This window comes from Rhipicephalus microplus, chromosome X (assembly GCF_043290135.1).
Source record: "Rhipicephalus microplus isolate Deutch F79 chromosome X, USDA_Rmic, whole genome shotgun sequence".
NCBI lineage: Eukaryota > Metazoa > Arthropoda > Arachnida > Ixodida > Ixodidae > Rhipicephalus > Rhipicephalus microplus.
Window position 1 is genome coordinate 316749298 of NC_134710.1, and position 18022 is coordinate 316767319.

The window sequence follows — 18022 nt, forward strand, 5'->3', positions numbered from 1 at the left end:
AAGGGGAATGAGTCACACGTTGACTTCGCGTTTCGTCTTAAAGCCGATTTAATTGAATGGCTCAAGGGCGAAGGTGTTTATGACAACCGCGATAAAGTGGTGGAATGCGTTGCATTGGAGCAATTCTACCGCTGCATCGAGGATAATGTCAGACTTTGGCTGCAGGACAGACTTGGGGAAGTACAGTTAAATAAGGCAGCTGAGTTAGCTGAGGAGTATTATACTCGCCGAAAGTTGCATAGCAGGGCAGTGCGCGTTGAAAAGAATGAGAGAAAAGAGGGCTTTTCAAAGAAACCTGATCAATGGAGACCCGCTCCGCACCGTAATTTCAAGAAGGAGCCGTCTCTTACGAAGGACAGTGTAGGGGAAGGGCAAACAGAAGCGGAGAAATCGAGTGAGGTTTCTACCACACAAGCATTTGAATCGGAAAACAAACGGAAGCCGCTAATCTGCTACAACTGCAAAAAGGAAGGACACATCGCGAGAAACTGTCAGGAAAAATTTGCCTTCGCAACAATCCGAGAATCAGAAAAAAACATTCGGTTGTTGGAGCCGTATCTCCAAGAAATTAGGGTCAATGAGAAAACGTGCCGAGCACTTAGAGACTCAGCGGCAACCATGGACGTTGTCCATCCTTCATTGGTGTCTCCGGATGACTTCACAGGAGAATGCGCGTGGATTAGGCAAGTCGCCGAGGTGCAGAGTGTTCGCTTACCAATCGCCACGGTTGTCATTGAAGGCCCGTTCGGTAAGCTTTGCACCGAAGCGGCTGTGTCTGCCGCGCTGAATGGTCGTTTTTCTTATCTTTTCTCCAACAACTCGGAGCAGCTTCTCAAAGAGCAGGGCAAATCGTTCTTCCCCAACTTAGCGTGCATGGCTCCCACGCGATCGCAAGCGCGAAAGCTTTCGCGGAAGCTTTACTTGGTTCCATGCGGTGAACTCTCAAGTGACCTTGTCGGCGGGTCGACGGAACCCCAGAAAGGAAATTTTCCGCATGAGTCATGTGAGCAGTCACGCGAGCGGCCCGTCGCGGGAGCGGCCGGCGCGGTATGCGCTGGGGGAGACGACGTGGCGCCATTGAGTCAGAGCGAGAGGGTTGCAACGCTCTCGCCTGTAGCGGAAAGTGGGAGCGAGCTGCCGAGAGTTGATCGAGAGACGCTCATTCGAGGGCAGCGTGAGGATCTCTCGATTGAAGCGCTAGTGGAAAGCCAAATTGAAGCGCGAGTGGAAAGCCAGAAAAACGCGGCAAAAGTGCTGTCGAAGGAGCACTACGAGAAATCGGGGAAGAAGCGCGCTTTTGAAGTTGATAATCAGGTAATGCTGCTGCAGCCGTTCAAAAGAAACAAGCTTGAGGTTGATTGGGAAGGGCCCGCCAAAGTATTATCGAAGCCTTGCGATACAAATTATGAAGTGAAATTAGGAAGGCGGCCGGACAAAATTTACAACTTGATGAAACCATACGTTCAACATCAAGCGATCGTAAATCTGTTGTTGAATGCTTCAGAGGAAGAGGAAGCAGAAAGTTTGAGTTCTAGTGAGGTAATCGAAGGGGGATCGAAAGTAATCCGGGAGCAGATAAACCTAGAGCCTAGCTTAAGTGAAGGAGGACCTGAGAAAGAGGACCTGAGAAAGATTGGTTCCGAGTTTGAAGACGTGTTTTCGGACTGCCCCGGAAACACGACGGTGATCGAACACGATATCGAGCTAAGCGGTGAGGAGTCAATCCGTAGCAAGCCGTATCGTTGTTCCCCTGTGCAACGTCGAAAGTGTGAGCCGCTCTTGGTGCCGCATAGGTATCGTCGCCTAAAAGTGGCCGGTTACTGAAGTGGAGCATGTTGCTCCACAGCGCAACTTTGACGTTCGCTAAAGAAAAAAAAAAGGTAAACGCTAATGCAGGTGCATTGAGCAGTGCGTTCCAGCTAGTAACTTCTCAACCTTTCGGTTTCTCGCTGGCGATTCGGGGCAAAATTTTGACCTCATCACGACCTGGGCTGAGCGCTCTCGTTCAGAGTGATCTCAAGGGGCCAACTTTGTGGTATTCTAATTCGTTACGTTGTTGTACGTGGAAGCAAAAAAAAAATTGAGTTGTCATTTTAAGGGTCTTTTGTCCCACATGTGCCTCTTGATGTAGAGGGAACAAAATTCCGTTAGACACGTAGATAGGTATATGTTGTACTATACTTTGTCTGGTGTTCTGTCGGGTGACCGAGGGCACTTGCTTGTGTCGTGTGTTGTCTGTTGTCGAACCGTTCTTAGCAAGTTGCAGAACCATCGACAAGTGCTGAAACCGAAAATGGTCAGAAGAGACGAGCGAAGTTGGCCAGCAAGTTGTGGCGACAAGCCAGTGGAGCGGGGATCCGTCGTCAATGATGGGATGTGTTCCCGGAACAGTCTGGAGCTGTATTCTCCCCATGGCCCTGGAGGCGAACCTGGAGGGACCTGGCGAACGAGCGCACCTGACATCCGAGCCCCGTGGAAGCAGCTCGTCTTTCCGGTGCATTGTCTGGCGGCGGGGGTGCTGTTATGCCAGCGAGTCCTCGCGAAACGTCCGTGCCTCTGAAACAGGCAATCTGGGTCAAGGCCAGCCCGCAGCCCGCCGGGCGCGAACAACTCCACGGCGTGAACACGCGCGGCGCATCTGTGGCCCACGTGCATTGAGTCAGCGTCGCACGTGACAGCGAGCCGGCGTCCTCATGTCTGGTGGCCTGACGCATCGCGCGGCGAACCCCATTGGAGGAGCCTGCTCTGAAGACCAGCGGCGCTTCTGATTGGACATTTTAGTTGGGCCCGGTGTAAATAAAAGAAGCCCTGCGGCGTGTCGCGATCAGCGGTTTTAGGCGAAAGGCTGACCTATGTGTTAGAGAGAGGAGCTCGGCTCTTCGAGTCTCTGCCGGCCCCAGTGCCGAAATTGTAACGCCTCTGTAAATATGCTGTACATAAACCTTGTTTAACTCACCGTCGTCTCGTCCGCTCGTCTTATCAGCTCTGCGCAGAAGCAGTCGCGAGCTGATAAACATACGCTACCAAACGGCTGGTGACCTTCCCGGCGGAGTTGAAAGCAGTGGCGCCTCCGGGGCCGTGTTGGCGTCGCCGTCTTTCGCAACAGTGGTGGCTTCGGCGGGATCGGTCCGCCGTTTCTCAACAGTGGAGGTCAGCGGCGGGATTTCGGAGGCCCGCTTCTCAACAACGTATACGCGCTACTAGCTATATGGGCTTGTACCTGACGTCATCACAATGAGCCCTCTGCCTGAAGTTGCCAGAATTTTCGCTGTAGCTCAGTGTCACGTTAATGTCGGTGCCAGCTGGTGCGTCGTGCAAAAATTAACTTTACTGTTAAGATATATATTCTCCATTTTCTTGGCTTCACGCTTGGTCAGAGAAGTCCATGTATACAAGAGGTTTTATGAAATGTAAAGTCAAACTCAAAGGTTCGCCTTTATACCCTTTTAAATGTGCCCAAACCACACAATTGTATATCGCAATGTTTTCCTCATTGCCCCGTTCGACTGCCTTATTTCTTCTGCAGAGCTGGTTGGCATCGTGGCAGCAGCCTACGCTGATGATCAGAATTCTGATGATGACGACCGCCTGTATGCTGTCGAAGTAACGAAAAAGACTCGCGAGGCGAAGTCAGACCGGCGTTTTACCTTCTGCTGCAGTAACATTCCCGCAACGGTCGTCGCGGTGACGGCTTATTGTAGACTATTTCAGCAAATCCCAAGAAACACATCTTATTTGTCTCCGAGTAAACACTATTGATCTTAGTATTAAAATGTTGGAAGTATTTTCACTGTCATTATGCTATTTGTCCGGCGTACGCACATAACATTTAGCGCAATAACTTTTGGTACTTCCATAGACGCATGCGGCCCGTGTGCTCAGATTTGGGTGCACGTTAAAGAACCCCAGGTGGTCTAAATTTCCGGAGCCCTCCACTACGGCGTCTCTCATAATCATACAGTGGTTTTGGGACGTTAAACCCCACATATCAATCAATCAATCAATCAATCCATAGACGCATGCACTGAGGTCGTCCATTCGTCTTTGAAAAAAGGTCTTCAAAGGGAATACGAATATACCATTTAAATTTACTGCGCACATTTTGAGAACTTTTGTGAGTTGGAACAGCATGTAGTGGAACGTTAAAGTAGCATGTTGTGGTTATGCAGAATAACAGTGCAAACACTCAAGGGATGGGGCCCGAGGTGAAAAATATTTACTGATGACGCTAGCCAGATTTCACTGCCCGAGATAATATTTTTTTTTTTGGGGGGGGGGGAGGGGGGGAATTATAGGCCAAAATAATGTTGTGAAGCGTGCCACACAGGGGAGGGCTCCTGTTAATTTCGATCGCCTATACTGTTTTTAACGTGCGCATACAGTACACAGGGAACTCTTATAACGTGTCGCGTCCATAGAAATGCGAGTGGCACTGCTGGAATCGAACCGGCGTCTTTCGATCGGGTCGGTAGCAGAGCGCTGCAACCACGTACTGCGCCGGCATGCGCATCTTGAAAGTCGACGGACGTCCGTGTATACCAGCGTACGAGCTTCGCTTCCAGCGTGTATAGACATATTGCCGTGCCTGCCGGCTTTTACGAGTCGTGGGCGTCGTCGTGTATATTTATACACCCGCGCGCGTGCGCCCGTACTCGCGGCGTATAGCATTAGCAGATGACCGCGTTGGCCGCCAGGGCCCTCACCTTGCATCTCGTTCTTTTAGAGCCACTCATGAGGTACTCTGCCCTGGCTTTAGCAGCCGCGCGCGTCTGTAGGCTGCCTGCTGTGCGTATACCAGCGTGCGGTATACACCACCAGACACCCGCGTATTACGGTAATCGCGGCGCTTTTCGCGCGTCTCATGCATGAAAGAACAATACCGGTGGTGCCCTGCTGCCGCACACGCGCGCCCAGTCCGTGCCCCCAACCACACACACTGATGCACATGCACAATTTCACCTCAGCCGCATCCACGGTGCGTGCCGCGCGCGAGTGCCTCTTTAGGCATTTAGGGCGCGCGCGCTCACCGCCCTGGTGATTCGGCGCGGATGCGATTCTGGTCGCATCATGCCGCGTGCGTCGTCTCCGTCTTTTCTCTATTCCGCCGTTCTATTTATAACGCGTGACACAGCCCGTGACAACAACGAGAAGAAAGATGTAAAGAGAAATGAGGGGCGGGCAATTAAATTTACCCTCGCACGAAGAGTTCGGAGCTCCGCGCCTCTCGGCCGGGCACTCCCTCTTCATGGTCGCATCGGAGCAGGTAGCGGTTGACCGCGCGGGGTTATCTATAGGTGGCCCTGCTGATTCCACTCCAATGCCGCTGCTGACCTACATGTTTTGTTGACTGGCTGCGCGCGACGACGCTTCTGCCTTCGAGCGACCGAAATCAAGTCTTCCTCGTGCGGGCCCGCCTTTCTCCTTTGTCATCTGCGCGCGCTCGTTGTGTTCGGGTGCGCGGCGTCGCCCTGTAAAACACAAAGCGGTGCCCGCCGCCGAAAGCTTCTATCAAGATGTTCGCGGTCTGGTTGCGGCAGCCGGGAATTAATTTCCTCGCTCTTTGTCGAGCATCTGTGGTCAGTGTCAGGAAAAAATGAAAGCTGTCGGCGCGATTGAAAAGTTTGCCTCGGTGACGCCCCGCGCGTATGTACTGCAAGCAGCATCGTTGTGTGTGTGCACATTGGGAGCTTGAGATTGTTGCGTTGGCGTATAGTCCAAGCACTCCCATTTTCTCTTTTAGTTATCCTCATTTCTTACAGGAGGTTCCCTTTGGCTATTCTCTGTCTCATTGCTTTTTCTCCAATGATTCTGTGGGTCGCGTCTTGCCATTCTGCACAAACCACTACTCGTACTATACTATTTGTGGAGCTTCTCGGCAAGGATTCGGTCCTGTCGCAACATAAGTGTCACCGATTGTCTCCGCCGCTATTGTCGCTGTTCACAAACTTGTGACGATTCACTTTTCGCCGCATTGCGACGGTGCGCGTTGTGCTTTCTCTCATTCTCTCTCGCACGCGCACACACAAATTCTCTCTCTCTCTCTTTCTTTCTCTCTATCAAGACATATCAGATGAGGATACAAGCAGGGCTTAGTTACCATGCTGCTCTTTTTTAATATTTGTCTGTTTTGCTTTGCAGTGAACTGCAACGTACAAGGTGTTCAAAAGTTTGCAGGCCGTGGTGCCATGCTAATACAGCGTAGAGTGGCCTGGGAACTTTTGAATACCCCTGCACATCTTGATCATCTACTTATCGAGCTAAACTTTGCTCATCGTGATAGAAAAAAAAACGAGAATATGAGAATCGGATGAATAGACGTACCTCGCCAATATTTGAAACAATAACTCGTGTAAAACCTAATATTAATAGCTAAGCCACCTTATTGTTGTTTTAAATGTAGAAAGGTGGCAGGGTATTCTCACCGTAATGGGAGCTGTAGATCTTTTTTTCTTAAAGGGTCAGCTGTACCGAGAGGACATGCTCACTAAGGGTTAATCGAGAAGAGAAATCAAAGAAGTCATCTTGTGGAATTCCGTGAGATCTTTAGCCATCCTGCATCAGCACAGTTGAAGCCGCAGAAAGTGGCTGAAAGTCGCGTGAGCGTACCGCGGGGAGTTCGTTGCTCCGTGCGTCGATCCACTTCACACTGCAGCTGTACGTTTCCTTATTGTTCTTACTCTGCAAAACGGGCAGAAAGGCGGTCTTCTTTCGTGTCCCCCCCCCCCTTTTTTTTCTGGTTCCCTATTGTAAGTGTCACCTTCCTTTTTTTTTCGGTCTTTCTGTCGAGGGACCCTAAACTACCTGTGATAATTTTTTTGACGCGTAATTCACATGTCACCCACAAAATAACGTGATTGTCTGCTCGGAGGCGCGGGGGTTCGCCTCTCTTCCTCCCCCTATATATTGTTATTTAGGAGCCCTTTAAATAGTTGCTTCTAAAAATACCGACACAATTTCGAGACATCTCAAAAGTGGCATTTTTCGTTTTTGTGGGACGCTTTCTACACGCCGGAGTCGAAGAACACGTATACAATACAAACTATATTACCTTGATCTTTTCGTCGCTGAGCATCTGCAAACCAGCCCCACTGCAATGTGCATAATCCCGATGGATCAACAGGGAGTTTGCGAAGTATGCGTGCTGCATGCATGTCTAAATCGCATAAATAACTGTCGGGATTACGGGACGGCAGTGCACTAATCGTTTTGTTTCAGTGCATCACATACAGATGACAGATCTACCGCTGTACGTAGTACACCGCGATTCGCCGTGTCCCCGTGACGTCACACTGCGATGACACGTCACTGAAAAACCGCCCCCCCCTCCCCCAATATAGAAACCGGAAGTGATTTTTAAGGGTTGCGGTAATAAAAATATATTCGTATATGATTCCTACGCGTTACAGTGCTCTCTACATGGTTTTTGGCACCATTGTATTCCTTGAGAGCACCATTTGAAAATCCTGCAATACCTTGAAATTGTGCCATTCGTGCATGTGGCCAGTTGCAGTATGCACAATGACTGGTCTCGTGCAAAAAGCCAACCAAGAAGACGGTGGACTAGGGGTAGTAGTTACTGTCTTGACTGGTTTTCGCCTTAGCGTCACGTACCAACTGACCCAGTCTTTGGCCTTGTTGGTCTCTCTTACTTACGCTTCACTATTGAATTGCGGGGTTTGTTAATTTCTGATCAGAACATATCGCGACGTCGGCTTGACCGTAGTCGGCTCTCATGTGCATACGTCTCTTGGATGCAACGACTTGTTCTTCCGATATATTAGCCATGCGGGGCACGTCATTGACCAATGCGGTTGCATTAATACAAGAATAAATAATTAAAACGTGTGCTTTGTACAAATGTCATCCTCTGACGGTTACGATCCGAAGTAGCAGTCTTTTGCAGCGTCTCCTTGCACATCACGGGGGGAGTGGAGGAGGGAGAGAACCAAGAAGGAAAGATATGGAGTCGCACAGAAAAAGAGTGCTCTCTGAAAACAAAAAGAAAAAAAATACCCACTTCAAATCTTTTGGTAATATGTCAAAGTGACGTGGGGCATACTTGCATGTGTGTTTGCCTCGAGAGAGGACTTTCTCTGTTCACTTATTTGGTGCGGTGTCTGTGCTATGTCGAGTGCCAACACGTAGCCGCACGCCGCCTCCTTCACGAAAATCATAACCAAGCTCTTCACGCCCTCCCCCCTCCCTTTTTTTCGCAGGATGCCGGGTATGGAACCAGCAGCGCTGACACCGTGGTCCCGTCGCTCAGGCCGGATGCGGCGGCGTCAGCTGCAGCGGCACCGGGAAAGCCGCTGAATTTGGTAAATGCACTCGTGCGCTAAAATATTCTGCCTATGTTGCGCTCTATGGGTATACGGATGCTCCAATAACGCATCTAGTTCCGGTAGGCGTTATAAATTATGCAGTGGTAGACTTTGTTTATTGTAATGAATGCCATAGCTTAGGCAGCATATTTATTTGTCAGTTTTCTACAATAGCGCAGGCTCTCATGTGGTGTTGCAGGGAGTGGAATGGAAAAATGCCCCCACCTTCCCGAAGGGAGTCGTGAGGAAATGCGAATGAATTGCGTACCGTCTATTATGGTGTTTCGCACGTGAGAACCCAGAGTTAGAAGAATAATGCTTTTTTTTCTTACACTGTGCACCCACGCGTGGCCTTTTTCTCTCACGAGAAACACGGTATGCGTTTCCAGCTCTAGTAGCTAGCGTGCACGGTTAAAGAGTACGACGAAGTGAACAGAATGAACAGCGTTCTCGGCTCGGCGTTGGTGTTTCACAGCGGCGGCTCGAGCACACATTTACGGTTGTTCTTGAGAGGCGCCCAGCCAGCGAACGGTCGACAGTGAGGCGTGAGCGGACGGGAAAGTGGGGTGCAAAGAGAAGAGATTACGAACCACGAGAGAAGGAGTGGCGGAGCGCTGCCCTTACCTTCTCCTACAATCTCTCGCACCACAAGCTCCAGTTGCTAGGGGCGAGGATAAGTGCGCCCGCCCACAGCTGTTGCTATGGGAGAGGGCGGTGGACGGACCCCGATGGACGCCTGACTTGGCCCGACTAAGAAATGAATTTGCATTAGAAACTTTGTTTAGGAACTTGTGGGACATGAACTAGCCCTTCGCGCGCTTCTCCCACGTGGGCACATGGGTGGGAAAATAATATACAATACCGTGCAGAAAATCGTTCCACAAGTTGATGAAAAGCTTCAGGCTATCGACAGTCCACAAGTACACTTCAATCGCGAGCTTGTTCCATTCGGTAATTGCTCGTGGCGGCAAGGATAATTCGAATGCAGGAGCTTTGTAGCATAGTGTGAAATAGCAAGCTGGCATTCACGCTCGCGAAAGTTGTATTTTGTGTCTTCCGCGGTTTAAATTTAATTCAATAATGCATCTATTCTATGCTGAAAGCTTGAAAGTGGGAATAAAAAAATAATGCGAGTAATCTCACTTTCATCTCATTCAATATACCACCAATTAAGGTTGAGCTATGGTAACGCTTGAAGTGAGCAATATGGAACAATGCCTTTGGGTAATTGCGTTTCGCATATTTTTTCCGAACCAACAGTGGAAGTGAACAACGTGCATCACGTCACGCATGTCGTTCGTAGTCACGCACGTTGCGTAGTTAGCTGGTTGTTGTACTTTACCGTATAGCACAACCGGCTAACTATGCATGACCTCTCACGAGTCTCGATTTCTTGTTTTTCGCGATCAAAGATTGTGGTGACGAACGCCTTTTTACATACTTTAGTGAATAAATGGTAATAGAGGTAACTAAATCTTCGTGCTGTATTCTGTGTTCACTTCTCGAGTACGTGTTGCGAGTTAGTACGTAACTGTTAGCGTGACGCAATGAAAGAAATGTTCTGCGCTAACAATACCACAGTAAAACACATAATAGGCCATGGGTAGGCCAAGAAAATAACTCGACACATTGGCGCACCCGGGAATCTCTTCTGTTAGTGCATAGCTTGTAAAGAGTGAGTAACACTCATTGAGAGTATAGTCTCCTTGGCAGTTACTGACATTTTACATTTGTGAAGTGCTCATCATCTGATTTTGGACTTGTTGGTACATTAAATCCCGATATCTAGCGCACAACACAAGACAATAACTGAGTGACTCGGTCCTTGTGCAGTGTTGTGTGCTAGATAGTGATGTGATTATCAATATATCTGGACGCTTTCACGCACCAGATGCTAAGTTGCTCAAGTGCGTTCCTTTGTTTTCTTTTTCTTTTTGTCCTTGTTGTGTCCGGGTGGCAGGCATATCTTGCTCACCCTGTGCTCACTGAGCGCTCGCTTCAAAGTAATGGTCATTCCTCTTTATACTCTATATCGTAATATTTATATTATCTTGGCCCCTAAACAAACCAGTAGAGCGCACTTTTTTCCGCATGAAAGCAACCAAATGTGCCTTGGTGTTTTTTTCTTTTTTGTTTTCGTTTTTCTCTACTAAGGTAGAATAACGGATTGAATGTTGTCCTTATTATTTGTGATCAGTAGGTAGTACCGCTAGCATTGGCGCTGAACTTAGAAACCAAGCAGAAGTTTCGAATGGTGGTGCGAGCAGTAGGCATATGCGCCTTATCTTTTTTCTCTCTCTCTCTGCGAAAATGAACGAGCTGATTAAGGCCCAGGACCTGACTTCTCAAGCCCTGACCGTCCGGAGGGCCCGCGCGATTAAATGTGACCGTCCCCGAGTGGGCCTAGCCAGGTGACGTTGAGTGAACTCGCGTCCATTGAGGACCTAATAAAGTTCTTTCACTTGCTCGCTCTCTCTCTTTTCCTTTACATGCCCTCAGAAACGCAGGCACAGAAAAGAAAGAAAAAAAAAGCCAACGTATTAGTGTGCACATATTCGCCAGTTGTCACACAGGTCCCGTTTATTAGGGAGGCGATCGCCGGGCTAATTCCAAGAGCCGAAGTATCGACTCCCCGAACCGCACCACGAAAGCGTGGACAATTTAGAAGTGGTCCTTTTTGGCGCGCCAGCGGACGCCGGCTGTGGCCCAAAGAACAAGACAGAGCCGAGAGTTGATAAACAAACAAATTATATTCTCAATAATGGCAGATCGAAAACAATACACAAAAAATGCACACTCCACAATAGTTGCATACAATATGTCACCAATCAAACCAATCAACCAACGTACTACACAATACAATCAGCCACACTCAAAACAACGGACACAGACAACAATACGCACTACAATGCAGTCACATGCATTGAACAACCAAGACACTTAAGGACTAAAGAGATAGAAAACCTATTCAGTCCAAAGTCCTTGGAACAAAAGTCTGAATGATACTCTTCCGAGAATCACTCACTCAAAGTCCAGCGTTGCTGTCGTTCCGTAGCTCTCGAAGTTTCTCTTCCAGGAAACCTCGCGTCCTCAAATGGCCACTCTCCAAGCTTCAAGCTTCTTCGCCGGAAATCCGTCGGCTTCACACACGCAGCTGTTGCCCGCGTCTTCGCTCGATAGCGGTAAACCCACGCTCTTGCCTGTAGCTCGAGCCGTCCCTACGGACCAAAAACTTCGCCGACTACACGGCGGAATCTCTACGCACTCTGGCGCTCACTTCCGTCTCCTCCTGTTCTGTCACTACGGGCAGAACCTTCGCCGACTACACGGCGGAATTCCTACGCGCTCCGGCGCTAACTTTCCGTCTTCTCCTGATTTCTCGTCTCGGCCGCTCGATTAAATACGTTCCGCGCCATCTTCCAGAACGTTCTCCTCATTTCGTCGGCGCGACGCGCAGCGAAGGCTGGGGAGAGGCACGAGACGGTTCGACTGCCCTCTCCGGAGAATGATTCACTCGGTCTGACCCCGCCTCCTTCGTTCTAGAAAAATCGCGGCCTTGCTGGGCCGCCGATGTGGGGTGAGAAGGATCGTCTGCGAAGCCGTGCTTCTGCGGGGAGAGCGCGCGCCCGGGAGCCCTGGATGTTTGCTTTCTTTTTTTTTCTTTTTACCTCGCGGCGTTTCTGCCGCCCGTTGTCGCAAGGATTTGGCGGCGCGCTCTTGTTTAGCGCTCGTTCTGTGACACTGCCCCCCACTTTAAGAATATTATCTCATAATATTCAAAACCACACAAACGAGCGCGAACAGTCACCACACACTCTCACAGACTGTAACACCATCAGTCGCTCATGACACTTCACATTCACAACATATCACTCAATACGATTGGACATTACATTCAATCTCACACACATGAAATATTACCTCAGGTATATGACTACAACACTTCATCACATATTCCAAACAATACAAACGTACAAGGTTCGGTCTTTACAACGATTATACAACACTATACATCACATCACAGCACAACACTTCGACTCGCTCGACATACACTTGAGACACAGGATAACAAGAACATTAACACAACATATGGCACTCAGCACTGCCCAACACATTCTGATTCCACCTCAGCACCTATCCTGTGTACTTTGAGAGGCGCTTGCGCCCTTTCTTGCGGTGCTCGCTCGATTTCTTCTTGTTTTTCCACGTTCCCTTTCCGCGAGCCCTTTCCAACGACGATATCTGAGGCGGCGTCTCAGCCATCGTTGTCACTTCCGACACCGTTAACGCGTCATTACATTCGACGGGTCCTGTCTGTTTATTTACCCGCTTGATAATGCCTCTACATTTTGCCCGGCTGGCCAACTCCGTCTCCTTTACACTGTCGGTCGGTTGAGGTCGTGCCGACGTAAGTCCAGTTGCTCGGCCCGTGAACTTATTCGACACGATCGTCTTCTCATTCGCTGTCTCTTGGGCCGCGGCTTCACCTTGGGCTCTAGTGAGATCCGTCACGGGCTGCTCCTCAACTGTATCTCGCGGCCGCTGTGTTGGCGAGGGCTCTATCTTCGGGTCTTCTCCCAAACATTCTGGATCACTCGGCCCTCGCGCCCCGTCGATGTTTCCGATGACAAGGTCATACAGGGGGGTCGTCATGCATAAAGCAGTAACCTTCCCGCTGAAGTACGGGGTTTCAACCTCAATTTCTGCTTCGGGAAGCATCCGAACCGTACGGTCAATTAGGCAAACCGGTTTCGTTCTGCCTGTCAACTCACTTTCCCGTACCAAATTTCTCCGCACGATAACCGTGGAGCTACCGGTGTCTCTTAACACCGTAATCTTTTTGTCCGCAACTTTTCCAGGCAGCGTTGGCATTCCTTTCGTAACACCGGTTGGCTGTTTTGACATTACAGCACCCACAATAGGAATTTTCTCCCCAATTTTTCAATTCTACGAATCCGTCGGTGACGGCATTATTATCGGATTTCGGTGCCACTTGCACACAGGATACCTGGTGAGTTTGACTCGCTCCGTTTCGACATGCATCTGCTTTGTGCCCAGTCTGACCATACTTAAAACATTTCACTACCGTAGGGCTCGTAAAGATCGTTCGACAGTTTTTCGCGCGATGACCCACTCGGTTGCACAAAAAACACCGCGGAGTGCTCTCTGGTGCACGCTTCTTTTCTTCGGGAACCAATTTCTTCGAATCCTCGGGACCCTCCTTCTTGACTTTGGCCAAATTAGTGCCACCTTGCGCTTCCAAGAATTGATCAGCTAATTCAAGCATGTCTTCAAGTGACTTCTCTTTCAAGTACAGCGACAGGCTTGGGTGGCAACTAGTAAGAAATTGTTCTCTAATTAGGAGCTCTCTAAGCTCATCGTACTCCTGTGCTGTCTCTGAAAGTTCAATCCATCTGTCGAAATAATGGCAAAGTCGAGCGGCATACTGCGTAGCCGTCTCCCCATCAGCTGGCTTTCCTGTCCGAAATCTGTCCCGGAATCCTTCCACAGTAAATCTAAATCGCTTCAGCAAAGCAGCTTTCACCTTTGCGTAGTTGGCTGCATCGGTCGGCGTCAGCCTACCGTACACACTGAGCGCTTCACCACTCAAGCAAGTACTCAAAGCAGTTGCCCATTGATGTTCCGGCCAATTCTGGCTCTTCGCAATCGTCTCAAATCGGTGAAGGTACGCGTCAAGGTCGTCCTTCCTTTCATCAAACGCTACGAGCAGCTTGCTTGGGTTCAAGCGGAAGCCGTGATCTTCCCGTTCGCTGCTTTCAACTCTAGCTTGGACGGGAGTTTCGCTTCGCTGTTGCAAACGGAGCCGCTCGAGTTCCATCTCGTGCTGCCGCTGCCGTTCCCTTTCAGCCATCTCCGCTTCTCTTTCTTCTCTCGCCCTTTCGGCTGCCAACTTTTCTCTCTCCAGCTCCAACTTCAATTGCTGCTCTCTTTCTTCCTTCAGCTGTCGCTCTTTTGCCTCTCTTTCTTCTTTCAGCTGTCGCTCCTTTGCTTCTCTTTTTTCTCTCGCCCTTTCAGCGGCCAGCCTTTCTCTCTCCAACTCAGCTGCCTTTTCTTCCTTGGCCCTCTCTGCCGCCAACCTCTCTCTCTCCACCACCTCTTTCTCCTTCTGGCTTACCCATTTCCGTAGTTCGGCGCCGGAAAGACCCATCTTCTCACCAAGCGCAACTAACTTTTCGAGATCCATTGTGTCTCGCAACTCGCAAATACAACCTTGCCGCGTGCAAAAAGTATCTGCCTAAATCAGTCTACCGGAACACTCCCCTGCACTCGTTAACGAGAACGCTGAACAACACACAAAATCGTTCCGATAGCACTATCAACAACTCGAGGCTCTTTCTCACTACTTTGGACACACTGTGCACCAAAAGGTCCTGTTTCGCGGACGCCAGATTAATTGTCACACAGGTCCCGTTTATTAGGGAGGCGATCGCCGGGCTAATTCCAAGAGCCGAAGTATCGACTCCCCGAACCGCACCACGAAAGCGTGGACAATTTAGAAGTGGTCCTTTTTGGCGCGCCAGCGGACGCCGGCTGTGGCCCAAAGAACAAGACAGAGCCGAGAGTTGATAAACAAACAAATTATATTCTCAATAATGGCAGATCGAAAACAATACACAAAAAATGCACACTCCACAATAGTTGCATACAATATGTCACCAATCAAACCAATCAACCAACGTACTACACAATACAATCAGCCACACTCAAAACAACGGACACAGACAACAATACGCACTACAATGCAGTCACATGCATTGAACAACCAAGACACTTAAGGACTAAAGAGATAGAAAACCTATTCAGTCCAAAGTCCTTGGAACAAAAGTCTGAATGATACTCTTCCGAGAATCACTCACTCAAAGTCCAGCGTTGCTGTCGTTCCGTAGCTCTCGAAGTTTCTCTTCCAGGAAACCTCGCGTCCTCAAATGGCCACTCTCCAAGCTTCAAGCTTCTTCGCCGGAAATCCGTCGGCTTCACACACGCAGCTGTTGCCCGCGTCTTCGCTCGATAGCGGTAAACCCACGCTCTTGCCTGTAGCTCGAGCCGTCCCTACGGACCAAAAACTTCGCCGACTACACGGCGGAATCTCTACGCACTCTGGCGCTCACTTCCGTCTCCTCCTGTTCTGTCACTACGGGCAGAACCTTCGCCGACTACACGGCGGAATTCCTACGCGCTCCGGCGCTAACTTTCCGTCTTCTCCTGATTTCTGGTCTCGGCCGCTCGATTAAATACGTTCCGCGCCATCTTCCAGAACGTTCTCCTCATTTCGTCGGCGCGACGCGCAGCGAAGGCTGGGGAGAGGCACGAGACGGTTCGACTGCCCTCTCCGGAGAATGATTCACTCGGTCTGACCCCGCCTCCTTCGTTCTAGAAAAATCGCGGCCTTGCTGGGCCGCCGATGTGGGGTGAGGAGGATCGTCTGCGAAGCCGTGTTTCTGCGGGGAGAGCGCGCGCCCGGGAGCCCTGGATGTTTGCTTTCTTTTTTTTTCTTTTTACCTCGCGGCGTTTCTGCCGCCCGTTGTCGCAAGGATTTGGCGGCGCGCTCTTGTTTAGCGCTCGTTCTGTGACACCAGTGTTCTTGCGAACAGCCTTGGCTTGGCGTCTCCTTTATCGACAGTGGTCTGGACCAGAGTTATGGTGGTTGGCCCACGTTTGCGCGTATACATAATTACGGGAAAGCAAGTTTTTGCAGTGAGGCCTTTCCGCTGAAGGAAATCGATAAACGCTATACCTTGAATTGTGCCTCAGTTTACGCGGAAACGCTGTCGGTCACGAGCGTGATCACATATATATACACTGCTGAAAAGCGTTTGGTCCTGTCGCAGTTGTTACCCTTTTTGTTTGTTCGCTTACTCAAGAAGTCTCGCGTACGAAGTCATTTCCTCTCAGAAACTGTGAATATATATATATATATATATATATATATATATATATATATATATATATATATATATATATATATTGTAATGACGAAAACCGAAACTGGAACTCTCTCTGGCACAGACTCGCATGCTAGGAGGAAGAGGACGAAGACGAAGCAGAATAAGAACAGCCGGCCTGCAGCAAAGGCGTTGTGTCTTATTTCTCTCGTCGTTACAATGGCGCAGTCGACGAAGAAGACGTCATACGTCCCGGCTTCGTCATCCAGGACGCCCGCCGACATGCAGATGCGGTAAGCGTCGCTTGGGGACGGCGTCAAGGCCTCCTCAGCAGCTGTTCACCTGCCGCCACTGCCACCACCGTTCGGGGATGGCGCCAAGGCCTCCTCGGCGGCTTTAGTATACCCATCACCGGTATTTCTTCATGAAAAGGGACACCGTCTACGCGTCCTTCGCCACGGATTGTGCCCCGTGAGCACAGGTCGACAAGTGAACCCTGCGGCACAAGCCACCTGTCCGTACCCTCGTGGATCATCGGCAGCGTGGTTCTCTCATCGTAAAAACGCTGTTCACGCTTCCTCGATCATGGAGCCGACAGCCCTCCTGCAGCCGGGAGCACCTGTGCCGCCATTCGGGGACGGCGTCCAGGCCTTCTCGATGGCTCCTGGGCAGGCTTGCCCCGGCCCCACCACGACAGTACATGGCCTGTCGTTGACCGGGAATGCCGTTCACGCTTCCCACTGCGACAACGTCCTGCTCAGTGCTTCATCGGCACCTCAGCCGCTCAGGGGTGCTGTTCAAGCTCCCTCGGCCGAGGGTACCACAGCAGTGAGTACGCTGATCGGGGAACACGTCCCCACTGGCTCCGCATGTGGGCCGCCCGAGAGTGCCACCGAGCTTTCGCGCACCATTGCGCGACTCCGCCTCGAGGTCGGCGCCCTGACAGCGTCGAGTTCTGCGATATTCCCTGCTGCCTTGCCGGGACTTCACATTATCGATGAGGCGTTGGCCGCGGCCGCCTCGCAAGACCATTCAACAACTTCCCCCGAGAGCCGCAGCAAGCTCCAGTATACTCTCGCGGCTCTTTCACACCAACTTGGCTGTGTGGCGTCGCTATTTTCTGGAGCTTCGCCTGCCGTGACACCACCACCGGCTGCCTCCGAGCTACCCGAGTTTCGCGGCTTCCAGGACGATGCCGTCGATTGGGTGGCTACCATCAATGCTCTCGGAGCTCGCAAGGGATGGAGCGACAATCAGAAGTGGTGCGTGGCCTTAGACCGCCTTCAAAATCCTGCTGCTGCGTGGCACAGGTACGAAGGCGTGCGGCAGCAGTCCTGGGCGGACTGGAGCGCCAAGCTCATTGCTGCGTTTGGAAGAATTGAGTCTGACCTCACTGCTACCTCTCATTCTACCCTCGCCACTACCGAGCAAGGGGCTATTGAGAAGCACAACGACGAGGCAGCTGCACCCTCTGCCAACCTGCCCTACCTCGGAGATCAACCTCACGAGGCGCCGCGCCCCCCTACAGCTGTGCCGCGTGCCCCCTCCCCGGACAGCTTCCCAGAGTACCCTGCGGCAATCATCGAGACAAGCTGGACGGTGTACTCCTCCGGGCAGATCTCTGACTCCGCGTCGACACCTGACACACAATTACCCTTGACCCAACTTAGGACCGCCTATAAAGCACAGAAGCCAGTGAGCCAGCCTCCAAGCTGGTCAGCCCCAAATGGCCTGGATCCATTGACCTGCTGCGTGACGACGGCGGCTCTTTCACAACCAGCCGGAGACCAAGCACAC

At 50.6% G+C, this 18022-nt stretch overlaps 1 protein-coding gene across 2 annotated transcripts in view; it reads left to right on the top strand.

Annotated features, from left to right (window-relative positions):
* LOC119161303 (uncharacterized) overlaps positions 1-18022 on the top strand; it is a 385199-nt gene that overhangs the window by 240487 nt on the left and 126690 nt on the right. For both annotated transcript variants that reach the window (XM_037413701.2, XM_037413702.2), the window contains one exon: positions 8217-8318. In XM_037413701.2, the coding sequence (XP_037269598.2) occupies positions 8217-8318 (102 nt within the window). The remainder of the gene's footprint in view (positions 1-8216; positions 8319-18022) is intronic.